The sequence below is a fragment of the Olea europaea genome, chromosome 11 (genome assembly GCF_002742605.1).
Source record: "Olea europaea var. sylvestris chromosome 11, O_europaea_v1, whole genome shotgun sequence".
Taxonomy (NCBI): Eukaryota; Viridiplantae; Streptophyta; class Magnoliopsida; order Lamiales; family Oleaceae; genus Olea; species Olea europaea.
Window position 1 is genome coordinate 26,528,124 of NC_036247.1, and position 16,266 is coordinate 26,544,389.

The following is a 16,266-nucleotide window of genomic DNA, read 5'->3' on the forward strand; positions in this document are numbered from 1 at the left end:
GAGCGGTCACTTGCATTTCATGCTCTTGGTTATGCCAGAGGTTCTCAAAAACCGGCAGTCATTATAACATCATCAGGAACAGCGGTCTCGAATCTTCTTCCTGCTGTGAGTTCTATTTATTAGAGTATTTAACGCTAATTAGAGATTTTCATTTATAGAATTGGTAGTTACCATAGAATCAGGGATTTTCGATTTTGTATTTTTTCCTTAATTTTCTTTGTAATATTATATATATATTGAAGCAATACATACCGAAAATTTATCGAGCAAATTCTTGTCATGGTATCAGAGCCCTAAGTCCTTGTTTTGTTCGTGTGCTTGCGTTCAAGTCTCTGCTTGTCGTAGTCTGTGTCGCGACTGTAGTCGCCTCGTGTGTTCCCGGTGTCGTTAGTAGTCGGCATCCATAGTGATCCTCTGTTCAAGTCGAACGCAAGTGACCGTGTGTTTTCAGCTGTAATCGCCTCGCGTGTTTACAGCACCTCGTTGGGTTGTTGTCACAAAGACCCGATTTTACTTCTTCGATCGGATTTACCGGATTTTGCTTCTTTGTTCAGATTTCAGAGATTGGGTCACAGTATCGAAGAAATTGAACGGAAGAAGAGATCTTTTGATTTAGTTCATTGCTGTCTTGGTTTTACGCCTCAATGGTAGTGTTTAGACCATTTGTAAGGTTGAATCAATTATACCAAGGGTTGGGCTTCCTTCATTTGGGCTATTAGTAGAATTTTATTGGGACTTAGTCTTGAAATATATTTCTGTTGAGTTTTTATATTGAGTTCATCATTCCAATTTTTTCTTTTGGGCTTGTGTTTACAAGGGTAATCCATTGAGCTGAATTATAGACGATTTCATCATGTCAATTGAGAAAACTGATTCTGTCTACATTCGTTTCACTGGGAAGAACTACTCCTCATGGGCATTTCACCTTCAGCTGTTGGTTGAAGGGAAAGGGGATCTGTGGGGACACACTGATGAGAGTCTTCCATCTCTTGATCAAGAGAAGGAGAAGGAGAAGTATCTTGCTTGAAAAGCCAAAGATTCCAGGATTATGGTCTGGATCATTGGATTCGTTGATGCTCAAATTGTTCTTAATCTCAGGCCATACAAGTCCGCTCGTGCTATGTGGGAATTTTTGAAGAAAGTCTACACTCAAAGTAACAATGCTTGACGACTTCAATTAGAATTTGAATTGGCAAATTTTTCTCAGAATTCTCGATCTATTGAAGAGTTTTATTTTGGTTTCTCCAATCTATGGGCTGAGTACACGGATATCATCTATGCTTCGGTTTCACCTAACAATTTGGAGGCAATACAAGCTGTGCATGAAGTTACCAAGAGGGATCAATTTCTCATGAAATTGGGAGCCGAATTTGAACCTATTCGATCCAGTCTTATGAATCGTGAATCTCTTCCAACATTGGATGGCTGTTTGGGTGAGTTACTAAGGGAAGAGCAGCGACTTATCACTCGTGCTTCTTTGGAGCAACAACACAATCAAGTAGAACTAATCTCCATTGCATATGCTGCTCAAGGAAAATTCAGGTCTCGGGATATGTTTGGTGTACAGTGTTACAGTTGTAAGGGATTTGGTCACATGGCTCTTTAGTGTCCTAAGAAGGTATGCAATTATTGCAAGAAAGCTGGACATGTTATTAAGGAGTGTCCTATTCGGCCTCCATGTAAACTTGGAGTAGGTCATATTGCTGCTGCCACTTTAGCCTCCAGTTCTGCTATGCCAGCTGCTACCACTCAAGTTTTAGCCTTTCTTGGTCCTACCCAAACCCCTATCACCCCAAAAATGATCCAGCAGAGGGTCATTTCTGCTTTGTCTGCCTTAGGTGTCTCAGGTAAGCCACTAACTACTCGTTCTCCTTGGTTATTAGATTCGGGTGCATCTAATCATATGACCCATGATGCTCTATTACTTAGTAACCTCAGGCCATACGCTGGACCCTTCAATATCCATACTGCTAATGATAACACTTTTCCTATCTCAGCGGTGGGTGATATATCACCAGATTTGTCTAATGTGTTAGTCTCTTCAAAATTATCCACTAATCTTATTTCTGTTGGTCAACTAGTTGATAACAATTGCACTGTCTTTTTCTTCTTCTGGTTGTGTTGTGCAGGATCAGGTGTCCGGGAGGATGATCGTGAGGGGACCTAAGGAGGGACGTTTATTTCCTATCATACCGAAGCCAGTTTCAAGTTTTCCCTTTGTTTGTTATTCTGCTATTTTTGACATATTTGATTGGCATAAGAAATTGGGACATCCCAACTCTAATGTATTGCAATATTTGTTAAACTCTGGTTTGCTTGGTAATAAAACTCCTGTTTCAGTTTCATCTATACCTGTTGATTATGCTTCATGTAAACTTGCTAAGAGTAAAGTTTTGCCTTTCCCTTCTCATGGTTCTCATGCTTCGCATCTTTTTGACATTGTTCATAGTGATGTATGGGGTATTGCACCAGTGGTGTTTCATGCGCATTATAAATATTTTGTTACCTTTATTGATGACTATAGTCGTTTCACATGGGTTTATTTTCTCCGTGCAAAAAGTGATGTTTTCTCTGTTTTTAAAACTTTCCTTGCCTCATTGATAATCAATTTTCCTCCTCCATCAAGATCTTACGGTCTGATTCGGGAGGCCAATATATGTCTAATGAGTTTCAAACATTCCTACAGACCAAGGGTATTATTTCTCAGCGATCTTGTCCTTCTATTCCTCAACAAAATGAGGTGGCGAAACGCAAGAATCGACACCTTCTTGACATGGTTAGAGCTCTTTTGATTGAGTTTTCTTTTCCTTCTCATTTTTGGTGTGAAGCTTTGTCTGCCGCTGTCCATCTCATTAATCGGTTGCCATTTCCCACTCAAAAATGTTTCTCTGTTTTATAAGCTCTTTGGTAGTCATCCTACATATTCTCATCTATGTACTTTTGGGTATGTTTGTTTTGTTCATTACTATCACATGAAAGAACGAAACTCACACCTCAATCTGTTAGGTGTGCTTTTCTGGGATATAGTGGGGGTATGTATGTTATGATCCTACTACACATCGCATTAGAATCTCTCGTAATGTTGTCTTCTTTGAAAAAAAAATCTTTCTTTACTCAAGACACTTTTATTTCTCCTCCTGTGTTCTCTATCTTGCCTGACTTTACTACAGAATTCTCTCGATGCAAGCCCGGTCTCATTTACTCTTGAAAGTAGGTTGCACCTATCAATAATCTCGACCATCTCCCTCCAACGACTATCCCTCTAAGTCTCCATGATTCTCCACCCATGACATCGGATCCTTCATCAGATGATCATTCATCTCCTAACACTCTCCGTCGCTCTTCTCGTGTTCGTCGGCCACCAGATAGGTATCGTTTCTCCTCCCATAGCTCTATGTCCTATTCTTTCCTATTGACAAACTATGGAACAAGAGTGTTGGCAATAGGTAATGAATGCAGAACTTGAGGCCCTCTCGGCCAACCAAACTTGGGATATCGTGTCTTGTCCACAGTCTGTGAAACCCATTGGTAGTAAATCGGTATATTCAGTGAAGCTTTGATCAGATGGTTCTCTTGAATGCTACAAGGCTCGATTGGTTGCCTTGGGTGACCGTCGAGAATATGGAATAGATTACGATGGGACATTTGCTCCCGTTGCTAAAATGACTACTTTTCGTCTCTTGTTGTCACTTGCCGCTTCTCGGTCTTGGTCTTTACATCAAATGGATGTTAAGAATGCATTTTTACATGGGGATCTCGAGGACAATATTTATATGAAACTTTCATCTGGTATGCTTCTTCCCTCGGCTGACTCTGTGTGTAAGCTAAAATGATCTTTGTATGGCCTTAAGCAAGCTCCTCGAGCATGGTTTGATAAGCTTCGCAGCACTCTTGAATTTCTCCTTTCTCCAAAGTTAGTATGACGCCTTTCTGTTCCTTTATAAGAGTACCACTGGCATTGTTTTCTTGTTAGTATATGTGGATGATATTATTATCTCTGGATTTGACAACATCCTTATTCAGAAACTTCAGCAGCATCTTTACTCGGTTTTTCATATGAAAGACCTTGGGCAGCTTACTTATTTCCTTGGCTTAGAGGTTCACTCTATACCACATGATATTTTCTTGAACCAACATAAATATATTCAAGACTTGATTCGATTGGCAGATTTATCTGAAGCCTCCTCAGTTGATACTCCGTTGGAACTTAATGTTAAATATCAAAAAGATGAAGGTGATATTCTTTCAGACTCTACTCTATATCGGAAGCTGGTGGGGAGTCTCATCTATCTCACTATCACACGTCCAGATATCTCCTTTGCAGTGCATACTATCAGCAGATTTATGGATACCCCTCGTCATCTTCATTTAGTAGCAGTCCGTCCCATTATTTGATATCTTCTTGGAACTCCTCATCGTGGCCTGTTCTTTCCGAGGGGTACATCTCTTGAGCTCACTGCTTATAGTGATGTTGACTGGGTTGGTTGCCCTAATTCTCGTCGATCTACGACTGGATGGTGTATCTTCCTGATGCTCTTATTTTTTGGAAATGTGAGAAACAAGATTGTGTTTCTAAGTCCTCCACTGATGCTGAATATCTCACTATGTCAGCTGCATGTTCTGAGATTGTGTGGTTGCGCGGCTTGCTAGATGAACTTGGAGTTCCCCAATTACAACCTACACCCCTCCATGGTGACAACATTAGTGCTATTCAAATTGTGGCTAATCCAGTGTATCATGAACGTACCAAGCATATTGAAGTAGATTGTCATTATATTCGGGATGCCTATAATTCCAACGTCATTGCTTTTCCCCATGTTTCCACGGCTCAACAGATAACATATATTTTCACTAAGTCCTTGACACGTCTCCGTCATACTTTTCTAGTAGCAAATTGATGCTCGTGGACTTACCAGCATCAATTTGAAGGGGGGGGGGTATTAGAGTATTTAACGCTAATTAGAGATTTCCATTTATAGAATTGGTAATTACCATAGAATCAGGGATTTTTGATTTTGTATCTTTTCCTTAATTTTCTTTGTAATATTATATATATATTGAAGCAATGCATACCGAAAATTTATCGAGCAAATTCTTGTCACTATTGTGTCATAATTATTTGTGTTATTTATTTTCTTACATAACTGCAACAATTTTACACTGTTATCTATTTTGTTTATTTTTCATTTTCTAGCACAATAACACTAAACAGATTGAGGCCAATCTTTTTCTAATAGTAAAATTTGTATTGGCAGCCATAATACTAACTTAATCTTGTGCTGCTACTATATTCTATTTACTTTATAGCAGTATTAATTAATTGAGTCTTTCTAAATAACCTTTTGCCTTTCGTGTAATCCTTAATTTCATCTATTGAGATGACTACTATCTTCTTATTTGGCTTTACTTAATTGTCTGTATTTTTATCCAATAGTAGCAACTTCGTGCTGTTTTACAGGTTGTGGAGGCTAGCCAAGATTTTGTGCCACTTCTGTTACTTACAGCAGACCGGCCCCCAGAGCTTCAAGACGTCGGGGCCAACCAAGCAATCAATCAGGTAGACATAAGACTCTTTACTTTTGAATATATTGGAAATTTAGTTTAAACCTGGTGCATGTTTTCTTAGCTCCTCAGCTAATGAGCAAGAATCAACATAACAATCTTTGAATTTTGTATTTTAGGTCAATCATTTTGGTTCATTTGTGCGGCATTTTTTCAGTCTTCCTGCACCTACTGATGATATTTCAGCAAGGATAGTACTTACCAGTATTGACTCTGCTGTATATATGGCAACCTCATCACCACATGGTCCTGTTCATATCAACTGCCATTTCCGAGAACCACTGGAGAATAGTCCACAGATGTGGATGCGTAGCTGTTTAGATGGATTAGATTTTTGGATGTCGAATACTGAACCATTTACCAGCTATATTCCATTACAATATTCTATGACCTGTGATAATATGTATGGGCATATTGGTGAAGTTCTGAAGCTGATTCAAGGGGCAAATCGAGGGCTTTTACTTTTTGGTCCGATTCACAAAGTGGATGACATATGGGCAGCTCTTCTGTTGGCTAAACACCTATTGTGGCCAGTTGCAGTAGACATCCTGTCGGGCTTACGTTTGAGAAAGTACTTCTCATCCTTTCTCGATAGCAAGGACATTTTGTTTATTGATCAACTCGATCATTTGTTACTCTCAGATTCTTTCAAGGATTGGATGCAGATTGATGTGATAATCCAGGTACCTTATTTTATCTATTTGTTTATTTTTGGTCCGCAATTTCACAAAAGAGAAGTGTCTTTCTAGGGTTAATGTAACCAAAAGCAGTGATGAAATGTGAAACTATAGATAGCTTCAATTCTTCCATTATAAGTATGATTGTTGGAAAAGAATGAAATGAAAGGATAGTAGATGAAATAACTACTATTCTTTGTTTTGTAGAATCCGAACTTCTATTTTTGGTCCTTGAATGGTTTTCACAAGGAAGTAATGTTTGTGAAAGTATCTCTTTTTGGCTTGCTTTCTAGCTTCAAATGATTATATTTCTATGGAGACAAATAGAGCCTTCCGGAAATTCAATAGATATTGAAGAGAAGCTCAAACTTAATTCTTAAAAAGCACTTGGGGTGGTCTTCAAATATTTTCTTGAACGTGCTTTTTGCTGGATAACTTTTTTGTCCATTGTGTCTAAGCTTCCAGTAAGTAGATCTGTTACATCTGGGAACATAGCATGGAATTGTTTCCATTTGGAGTTCTTTTAAAGCAATCCGGTTCCCATAATCGCTATAAATCATTAAAACAAAGTATAGATCATTAAAACAAAGTGGAGCATCGAGATCACAGAGAACACTAATATGTGGGGTAAATTACGAAAATTTTCCAATTTTGATTTTGTAGATATAAATGTTCATTTCTAATTTCTTCTTCTTGGTTAAGTTTTTGAAAACTTGCCCAAGAAATGCTAGTTTTCTAGAACACAGTTTTTGTAAAACTTATGGAGTTGTGCTTATCTTATTTCTTGAAAGAATACTATTGAAATTCTTGATTCAATTCACATCTTTGCAAATGACAGATTGGAAGTCGGATAACAAGCAAGCGCATATCTCAGAAGCTGGAGCATAACTTTCCTTACCCATATATATTGGTTGACGAGCATCCAAGGCGTCATGATCCTTCACACATTGTGACACACAGGATCCAGAGTACCATCACCCAGTTCTGTGATTGTTTGATTAAAGCTTGCACACCACACGTTAGTAATAAATGGAGAGGGTTTCTACGAGGATTGGACATGATGGTATGCAACCAATAATTAAGGTTTCTGTCACCTTTTGAAGTTGACTGATCATTATTTTGCTACAACTTTGTAATTTATATCTCTACCATGTTTTATTTAACTTGGTCCTTTATGTTCGATAGGCTGCCTGGGAGACATCGTTTTTGATTGGTTCAGAAAACTCATTGACCGAACCGTATGCTGCTGGGATAATACTTCAAGCCCTTCGCTGTGAATCTGCTCTTTTTCTGGGAAACAGCATGCCAATACGTGATGCAAATATGTATGGCTGTAACCGGGCTCCATGTACGCATACTACTTATCCTATGTTTAGCTCTGGATTACCATGTCACTGGATACAGGTTGGTGCAAATCGAGGAGCTAGTGGCATCGATGGGTTAATTAGCACTGCCATTGGATTTGCAGTTGGCTGCAGCAAACGAGTGAGTAATTAAGGACTGAGTTTGCCATAGTTTTAATTGGGAATTAACATTCTTGCAATTGATTGATTGCATACTGTTTTGTTAAGAAGAAATCACTGATGTTGTCCTTTACTTACCTATAAATGAAGTATTGAGCCTTCTCAGTCCAACCCTGTAGCTAACTCTCCTTTTCCTTTATACAGCACAATTAAGATCACTCATGTTTTCTCCTTGATCCTTATTCACAGATATTGCCATTATCATATACAAAGGCATGAATTTTACAGAGTTTATCCAGATATTTTGCCCTGGGACTACAAACTAAGTAAAAAGAGAGTGGCAATTTTAATTCCTACACCCATATAATCACAGAAATCAATATATTCACCTGATTTCTGATGTATCTCTGAAAAATCAGTAGCACTTGTTAATTTCAGAGGTGGACTTCTAGAAACAAGAAAGCCTGTAAGTTAATCAGTAGTATTTCTCCCAGGCCTTGCCACTGCTCTTTAAATAGAGGCTTCCAGTTTAATCTTAAATGTCTGAAATAACCAGTAACTCCACCATGGACATTATCTTGTTTGTGAACCAAGCCTATTTCAGCAACACCTATCTTCAGGGGGAGACAATTAGCTGGGTGTTGTCGTTGAAGGAGTGATGTGTATGCAATACTCAATCAAAGAATAAGCTGGAAATAAGAAAAATATTTGCACCTGCTTGAGGGGCAGTGTAGGCAGATCTGATTCTCCTTGTTTACTAGTTTTCTTTTTTCTGTATTTTATTTTCTTTGGATATACAACTAGTACAAAATATTTTCATAATTTAGAAGTCTGGGTTTTTAAATCTGTTTCCTTATTCAGAGATTCTGTCTGCTCTGTAGTTATTTCCGTAATAATGTAATTTTGTAATTAGTATAGATTCTTTCTTTTTGTTTTCATAAATTCTCTATTTCTATCTCAATTACTTGTACTCTATTATTTCAAACAAGATCTATATGATTGCTCATTACAAAACTGCTACTGCTAGTAATTGTTACCTTAGATTATAGGTGAGACATTATGCTTGCTTCTGTCAAACTGTGACATCTGTGGCTATTGACTTTAGAGTAGCTTATATTATTCCATTATAGTTGTTTCTCTATATGCAATCACATGTACTGTTCTGTATATCTCGATAAATATAACTATTTCCAGGTTCTTTGTGTGATTGGAGATGTTTCATTTCTGCATGATGCCAACGGATTGGCACTATTGAAACAACGGTGAAAACTCCCACCTTTGCTCTTCTTTTCCGTGTCTTTCTTCATTACGATTTATAATTTTTTTCTGCTCATTTCTCTTCTGCTGGCACAGTGTTGTATCAGTTTGGAATAGATGCATGTCTTGATATGCTTAAGCTTTGCCTCAGACTTGATTATTTTTTTAGTTTTACGTTTAAGCTAATCTTATGCTCTGTAGGTGTATAAACTTTTGGCTTTACTTTTTATGTCTCTGATGAAGGAAAATCAAATATCCTCCATTTACTTTACTATATGCTCAAAGTTTGTGCTGCTTGCGTCCCTTTCAGGTTCTTACGGCATTTTTCATTGAAATTCTATTAGAAAATATTATTTCTTTATCAAATAAAATATTTTATTTGATTTTTCTCGGGTCTAAACCATATTAATAGATATTTTTAAAAGATATTTTTTATGAAGATCCGTGATCAATCACTGGACTAGATTATCAATATAGACAATTCTTCACTAATCAACTGTTATTTCTGTAGTTACATTCACTTGGCGGCTTTCAGCATGTCTTAAGTTTTCTGTTATTACATAAATATAGTTAGGTATCAGCGAATTGAACTGTTCAGCGGGTTCCACCCTATAATTTTTTACCTCCTTGAACAATATCATAGGTTGCCATTCAAATTAGCATGTACATTTTTTCTGTCTCCTTAAGTTAAAAACGTGTTTGTCTAAAGGATTCACCGGAAACCGATGGTCATAGTTGTGATAAACAATCATGGTGGTGGAATCTTCAGTCAACTTCCAGTTGCAAACGTTACGGAAAGAAGTATTCTACATCAGTTTTTCTACACATCTCATGATGTGTCAATCCAGAATCTATGTGCAGCACATGCGTAAGAACTCTACCCTATGGGCTTGCATTCTAACAGTTTTTTTCTGCAGCCCTCCAACCCTCAAAAATATTAATAATGAAAAAAAAAATTGGTGATGAACAGTTTGCAACTTTCAATACAAATATTATCAATGCAACATGGGATATCATTGTTTGAAGTTGGAATAATGAAACAATGAACCTCTAGGCTATCGTTTGCCATATGAAAAGCTGAAAATTTTGAAAATTCATATAAAGTTAGAAATAAACGGAGATAAAAAAAAAAAATAATAAATAAATTTATAACTGAAACAACATTGACTTTTTGAAGTCTTATACTTTGTTTGTTTGGGTCTAAGTTCCATATATCCTCAATTTTAGGCAAAATGGTAACTCTTTTTTCTTGAATTATGAGCTATGATGCACCGATACGGACACGTGTGTTTGACACGATACGTGTCGGATACGTCGACTCGTGATTTTTCAAAAAAGTACCGACACGACGCGTTGTCGACACGTTAATTAAATTCTTTAAAATTCTTCATTTATATATTATAATTTTATTTTTATACTTATTATTGATTTTTCTTGTTGAAATCTTTAAATATGATTACTTATTTATTATTTATTAATAATTTTGAGTTAAAAATATATAATAGCTATAGAAAGAAAGAAAAATGAATATTGTAGAGTGTCCGAAGAGTGTCGGTACACGTGTCGGATATGGACATGCCTAGATAAGAGTGTCCGTGCTACAAAGATTATGAGAAATATTTTGTGTACAGTGTGAAGCATGTACAGGTGCAGTCAAAAATTGAACTACAAGATGCTTTATTCACATCTCAGCACGAAGATGTTGACTGCGTCATCGAAGTTGAGAGCTGCATTGATGCCAATGCCACCTTTCATAGGTAGTGAGGCTTTGACAAGTACCAAGTACTCCTAAATTCATGGGTTATGACCTCTGCCATACTAATTTATTCTGTTTTTCTTCTCAGTCATTTAAGAAAATTTGCTCGACAAGCATCAGATCATGCTTTAAACATCCTCTCAAAGCTTTCAGTTACAGATTCCACATTCCAGGAGCATGTGATTTACAAAATCATTAAAATGGAATGCTCTCTATATCGGTGAGTGTTGTACAGTGGATGGTTTTGAAGATAGTATTTCGAAAAATTAATGTGTGGTACTCTCCCCTGTCTGATCATGTGGCAGAGTTCAGCTAAACGCCCCACCTACTTCAGCTTCTCGTAGTACCAACACAAACACATTCTACAGAGAAGGATATGTAATAACACTGTCTCTTGAAGATGGAAGCACTGGATTTGGGGAGGTAAGATTAAGTCTGACTGTTTCCNCTCCCTGTCTCTCTGCACGCGCACACGTGTTTGTGTGTGCATGGTGCGATGTGCATTAACACACTCAAATCATTTTTGTCTATCCTTCAAATTTAGCATGTCTGTACTATGGTTCTTATGAAAACATATGTTATCTCATGTTTATCTCACCCATTACTTAACTATTTAAGCCAAAGAAATAAGAAATAATAATATTTGCTGCCTCACAATCAAAAAACCAGGCTTCTCGGCCCCTCCATCCGTCGGAGCTCTCAAGGAAAAGAATTCCTTGTATGCAATATAAGTTTCAGGTTGGTCGTTTTAACCATACACATCAATTGGACTAACTGAAAATGTGACATCATAGTCTAGTCAATTGCCAACTAGGCTGCCATGTCAGCTTTCCATTTGTCAAACCAAATTGTAACAAATATTTAAGTTCATTGACCTACTTGAAACACTATTTAAGTTCAGTTACTAATTTGAAACAATGAAGTTTAGTGACCTACATGAAAGTTCACTAAAAGTTCAGAGTCGACCGAAAGCTAGGATTCTTAATAATTTTGTTATATTAGGTTCTTACTTGTTATGGCATTGATGCGACGTTATAAAAAAAAACATGTAATAACAGTATGCTCTTTGTTCAAATAATGTCAGAGTTATTATAACAGATGTATTAAAATTTCCAAGCTTTCTTTTTATCAGGAAAGAATAGTGGAACAGATAATTTCACTCTAATAGTGAAATTCTTATGATATTTGAATTATCCCCTGAAGCTGATAAGTTGTTCCCTCTTATTCTTAATTAGTTTCACTATGCTGCCATTTTTCATAATTTGCATGACAGTACAAAGAATGTAATATTTCATAAATTATTTGTGTCACTACCTTATTTCTTCTTGTTTCATTCAATTACCATTTCATCCATCATTTCTTTTATCCTCGTTCTTCCATTTGTAAATATAAACACCTATGCATTGAGTGTCATGACATATTAGTACCTAGCAGGTTGCTCCTCTTGAAACCCACAGAGAGAACTTGCTGGACGTTGAAGAGCAACTACAGTTTCTTATTCATGTCATAGAAGGAACTACAATTGATTACATGCTACCTCTATTGAAGGGCTCAATTTCTTCTTGGTTATGGAATAGTTTAGGAATCTCGGTAGGTCCAGCAAGTCTATTTTTTGTTATGATATGATGTCAATATACTATATGCATTGGAAAGAAGTAGTAAAATGCCCGTTTTATCTTCTACATTTTGTTCTTGCATATTTTGACATTCCGACGTGCTATAGCCAGGTTCAATCTTACCCAGTGTCAGGTGCGGATTAGAGATGGCTCTCCTCAGTGCAATTGCCGCAAGAGGAGGTTGCAATCTATTGGATGTTCTTCGTCCAAAGAGAGAAGAATTCTCCAGGGGTCCATCAGATGTTCCGATTTGTGCCCTTATTGACTCTTACGGAAGTCCCGCGGACACAGCTTTTGTTGCATCTGCTCTAGTTGAAGAAGGGTTTACTACAATAAAGATAAAAGTAACAATATTACATCACAAATTATTATACTTGGACAAGAGTGTGTTATCCGCATTATATCTGTTCTTTGCACCCCGTTAATTTAACCAACATTTTCAATCATCTGACTGGTGGAAGCATTAACTTGCTCGTTGTTCTGTATATAGGTTGCACGTAGGGCCGATCCTTTTGAAGATATTGCTGTAATACAAGAGGTGAGAAAGAAGGTGGGTCATCATATTGTTATTCGTGCTGATGCAAATCGGAAATGGACCTATAGTGAAGCAATTCAATTCGCACATTCAGTAAAAGATTGCTGCTTACAGTATATTGAGGTATGCTCACTAGTAAATGATTGGTGAATGGACAATTGATTGATGATTTCAAGTCTCGAGACATTTTTTATTTCTTCTGCTCTTCTTCACACAAGAATCCAGAATTCTCTGATTTTGACATTCTGTTGGTCTTTATCCGGGTTTTTCCTTCCTCTTTGTAGAAAGTAACAGGTTATTTGTTGTGCTTATATGACGCCTCGAACTTTGTCCTGTTAAATTGAGAAAATTTTCTGTAAACTTTTCCTTTTCTTCAGGAGCCCGTTAAAGATGAAGATGATATAATCAAATTCTGTGAAGAGACTGGCTTACCCGTGGCACTGGATGAAACTATCAACTATAGTAGAGAGAACCCTCTTGAGGTCCTCAAGAAATTCACCCACTCTGGAGTAGCAGCTGTTGTAAGTAGGAGCATATATTGTAATTAATTCTTGTGTAAATACATAGATTTTCAATATAATAATGAACATGTTGTGAACATTATTACACATTTTTCTTGCGTTCTCTTGATAAGGCATGCATGGAAATTGTCTTACAAACCCATTCCTTCAATAATATTTCTTGCAACTGCGTTGTGCAATAGATTTCTCTAATAGTGCACTTCTACACTTACTACCTTCCCAATCATACACATTATGACCCATCAAGAAAATAGAGATAAGCCCGCAGATAAACCTTAACTCCTGCACTGGGTTTAAATATTCATTAATTACCAAAAATGCATCATTACGTGATACTTATGTCTCATCGTAGGTTATCAAACCGAGCATTATTGGAGGTTTTGAAACTGCAGCTGTGGTTGCACGATGGGCTCAGCAGCATGAGAAGATGTCTGTTGTCAGTGCTGCATTTGAAACTGCCGTGGGTTTGTCTGCATATATTCAATTTGCCCATTATTTGGACCTGCAAAATGCTGATATTTGTAGATTAATGAGTAGGAAACCAGATTTGTCTATAGCCCACGGTCTTGGAACTTACCGGTGGTTTAAAGAAGATGTGACAGTGGAGCCTCTAAATATCTCTGCAGCAGCATCTGTTGCTGATGCTGGTCGATTTCTCCAGCAATGCCAAATCAACCCCAATATGGTTGTTAAAGCTTCTGCTCAAGCACAAGTTAGGAAATATCCATTAACAGTTAATGCAGACAGTGTCTCCTTTTCTCTAAATATTCTTGAAATTGGGAAAAGCATTGATGTAAGTATCAAATATGCACCTTTCATTTACCTGCTGGATGAATAACTAAATACTGCACTATGAAAACGAAATATTTCATATCTTATCTGATTTTTGTTAATTGGTTCTGTTGGAAACTATTTGTTGATACATGATTTTCTATATGGCAAAATCTCTAGGGCTTCTTCAATTTACTTATTTTAGTAGCCCTGTGAGTCTGTTACTCAATTCTTTGCATTTTGTTTCCTCACTTTCCAGTCACTGCAGGATACTGTAGTTGTGTTTTTTCACGGCTTTCTTGGAACTGGTGAAGATTGGATCCCTATAATGAAGGCCCTCTCAAGCTCAATCAGATGCATTGCAATTGACCTTCCTGGCCATGGTGGATCGAAGTTGCTTGATATTTCACAGGGACAAAGTTTGTCGATGGATTTAGTTGTCAATATGTTACGGAAAGTCCTTCACGATCTTACTCCTGGAAAGGTTGTTCTTGTGGGGTACTCGATGGGAGCAAGGATCTCTTTATACATGGCCCTTAAATGCAGGAATAAGGTAAGTAATAGGTGCTTATATTTTTTGCTCAATGGATTTGATTTCTTACTCTGTCGAATCATCTCATCTAAAAACTTAAATTGTTAGAGGTTACATATTTATTTGACATGTCCTCTCACATGCAAATTGGGATCCTTTTTTAACCTAAGGCACTATACATGCACAACTTTTTAAATGAATGGCGGCGACAACACTTGAATACATGACATATGCCTACCTTTGATGCCTTGTTGAAGCACCTCATATTAAACTTAAGCTTTAGCTTGGTACACAGTATTTTTATTTTCGTTTAGTCTTTTACAATCACAAATATCTGTCAATTTGCTACAAAAGGTTGAAGGAGCCGTCATAATTTCTGGAAGCCCGGGCTTGACAGATCCAGATGCAAGAACAAGTCGCAGGGCTAAAGATGATTTCCGAGCCTCCTCCCTTGTTTCAAATGGCTTAGAATTTTTCCTAGATACTTGGTATTCTGAAGAACAGTGGACCAGGTAACTGATGGTTTTATTTTCCTGTTAATATATGCATTTGCATTCTACAAAAATACTCCAGGATTGTGTCCTAAAATGTATGACTATCTTGCTGTTGTGTTTTCATCAAGCAGTTTCAGAAGCCATCCACACTTCATGCAAATAGTTGCTAACCGTTCACAGCATGATGATGTGCACACTCTTGCTAAAGTTTTATCTGATCTAAGCATCGGAAGGCAACAGTAAGTTTATAAAAACTTGGATTCTCAGGAAGTGATAATTTATTATTGAAAATATTTGGTACTCTCCTTGTCCAAACATTTTCAATGGACTTGAGCTATGGAATTATGGTGCACACTAAAGTTGAGTTTCTTCTAATTTTTCGATTCAAATCACTTCAACAATGCAAGGGTCCTCTATTTCTTATGTCTTGGTATTCTTTGGTACATTAATATGTATAATTTACTGAATTACCCTGTGTATTGTTATATAAACGTAAATTTGTTTTTTTGTTTTTGTTTCTTTTCATGGTAGATCCCTGTGGGAAGATCTGAAGAACTGCACATTACCTCTTTTGCTCGTCGTGGGGGAAAAGGATATTAAACTCAAGAAGATTGCTAGGGAAATGTACTCGAAAATGAGCAATGTAACTAATGATACTGACTGTCCACCAATTATTGAAATTCCAAATTCTGGGCATGCTGTACATCTTGAGAATCCCCTTCCTGTTATAGCTGCTGTAAGCCGGTTCCTAAGGAGACCGAAGTCAAGTTGATCCCTAAGGACAAGTTGTTGACTTTGATGAATTTTGTTGTTTTTGGATGACATTTTTATTGCTCTACCTTTTAGTTGTATTTTGCCTCTTCTTCTGTATGTCTTTGTATTGCTGTTTGGAATGAACCATGCTAGTTGTACAACCAAGTTTTTGGTTGACAACGTGGGAGTTGACAAGATCCTGATCATTGTTTTAAAAATCTGTTTTTCAAATCAATGTCAAGGATCTTATCTCATCACACATTGTCAACCAAGTTGTCAAACTTGATTGTACAACTAGCATTATATGTTTGGAACATATGAATATGGTT

General features: G+C 37.0%; 1 protein-coding gene across 1 annotated transcript in view; it reads left to right on the top strand.

The window, feature by feature from the left end:
* LOC111404630 (protein PHYLLO, chloroplastic) overlaps positions 1-16,050 on the top strand; it is a 17,718-nt gene extending 1,668 nt beyond the window's left edge. Inside the window, exons 2-20 of the mRNA XM_023033412.1 lie at positions 4-105; positions 5,459-5,557; positions 5,682-6,245; positions 7,078-7,302; positions 7,425-7,724; positions 8,897-8,964; positions 9,669-9,827; positions 10,591-10,716; positions 10,804-10,935; positions 11,021-11,138; positions 12,150-12,305; positions 12,439-12,675; positions 12,822-12,989; positions 13,244-13,387; positions 13,740-14,180; positions 14,418-14,711; positions 15,045-15,202; positions 15,316-15,423; positions 15,716-16,050. Of these exons, the coding sequence (XP_022889180.1) occupies positions 4-105; positions 5,459-5,557; positions 5,682-6,245; positions 7,078-7,302; positions 7,425-7,724; positions 8,897-8,964; positions 9,669-9,827; positions 10,591-10,716; positions 10,804-10,935; positions 11,021-11,138; positions 12,150-12,305; positions 12,439-12,675; positions 12,822-12,989; positions 13,244-13,387; positions 13,740-14,180; positions 14,418-14,711; positions 15,045-15,202; positions 15,316-15,423; positions 15,716-15,956 (3,840 nt within the window). The 3' untranslated portion in view covers positions 15,957-16,050. The remainder of the gene's footprint in view (positions 1-3; positions 106-5,458; positions 5,558-5,681; positions 6,246-7,077; positions 7,303-7,424; positions 7,725-8,896; positions 8,965-9,668; positions 9,828-10,590; positions 10,717-10,803; positions 10,936-11,020; positions 11,139-12,149; positions 12,306-12,438; positions 12,676-12,821; positions 12,990-13,243; positions 13,388-13,739; positions 14,181-14,417; positions 14,712-15,044; positions 15,203-15,315; positions 15,424-15,715) is intronic.
* The last annotated feature ends 216 nt before the right edge of the window (positions 16,051-16,266 follow it).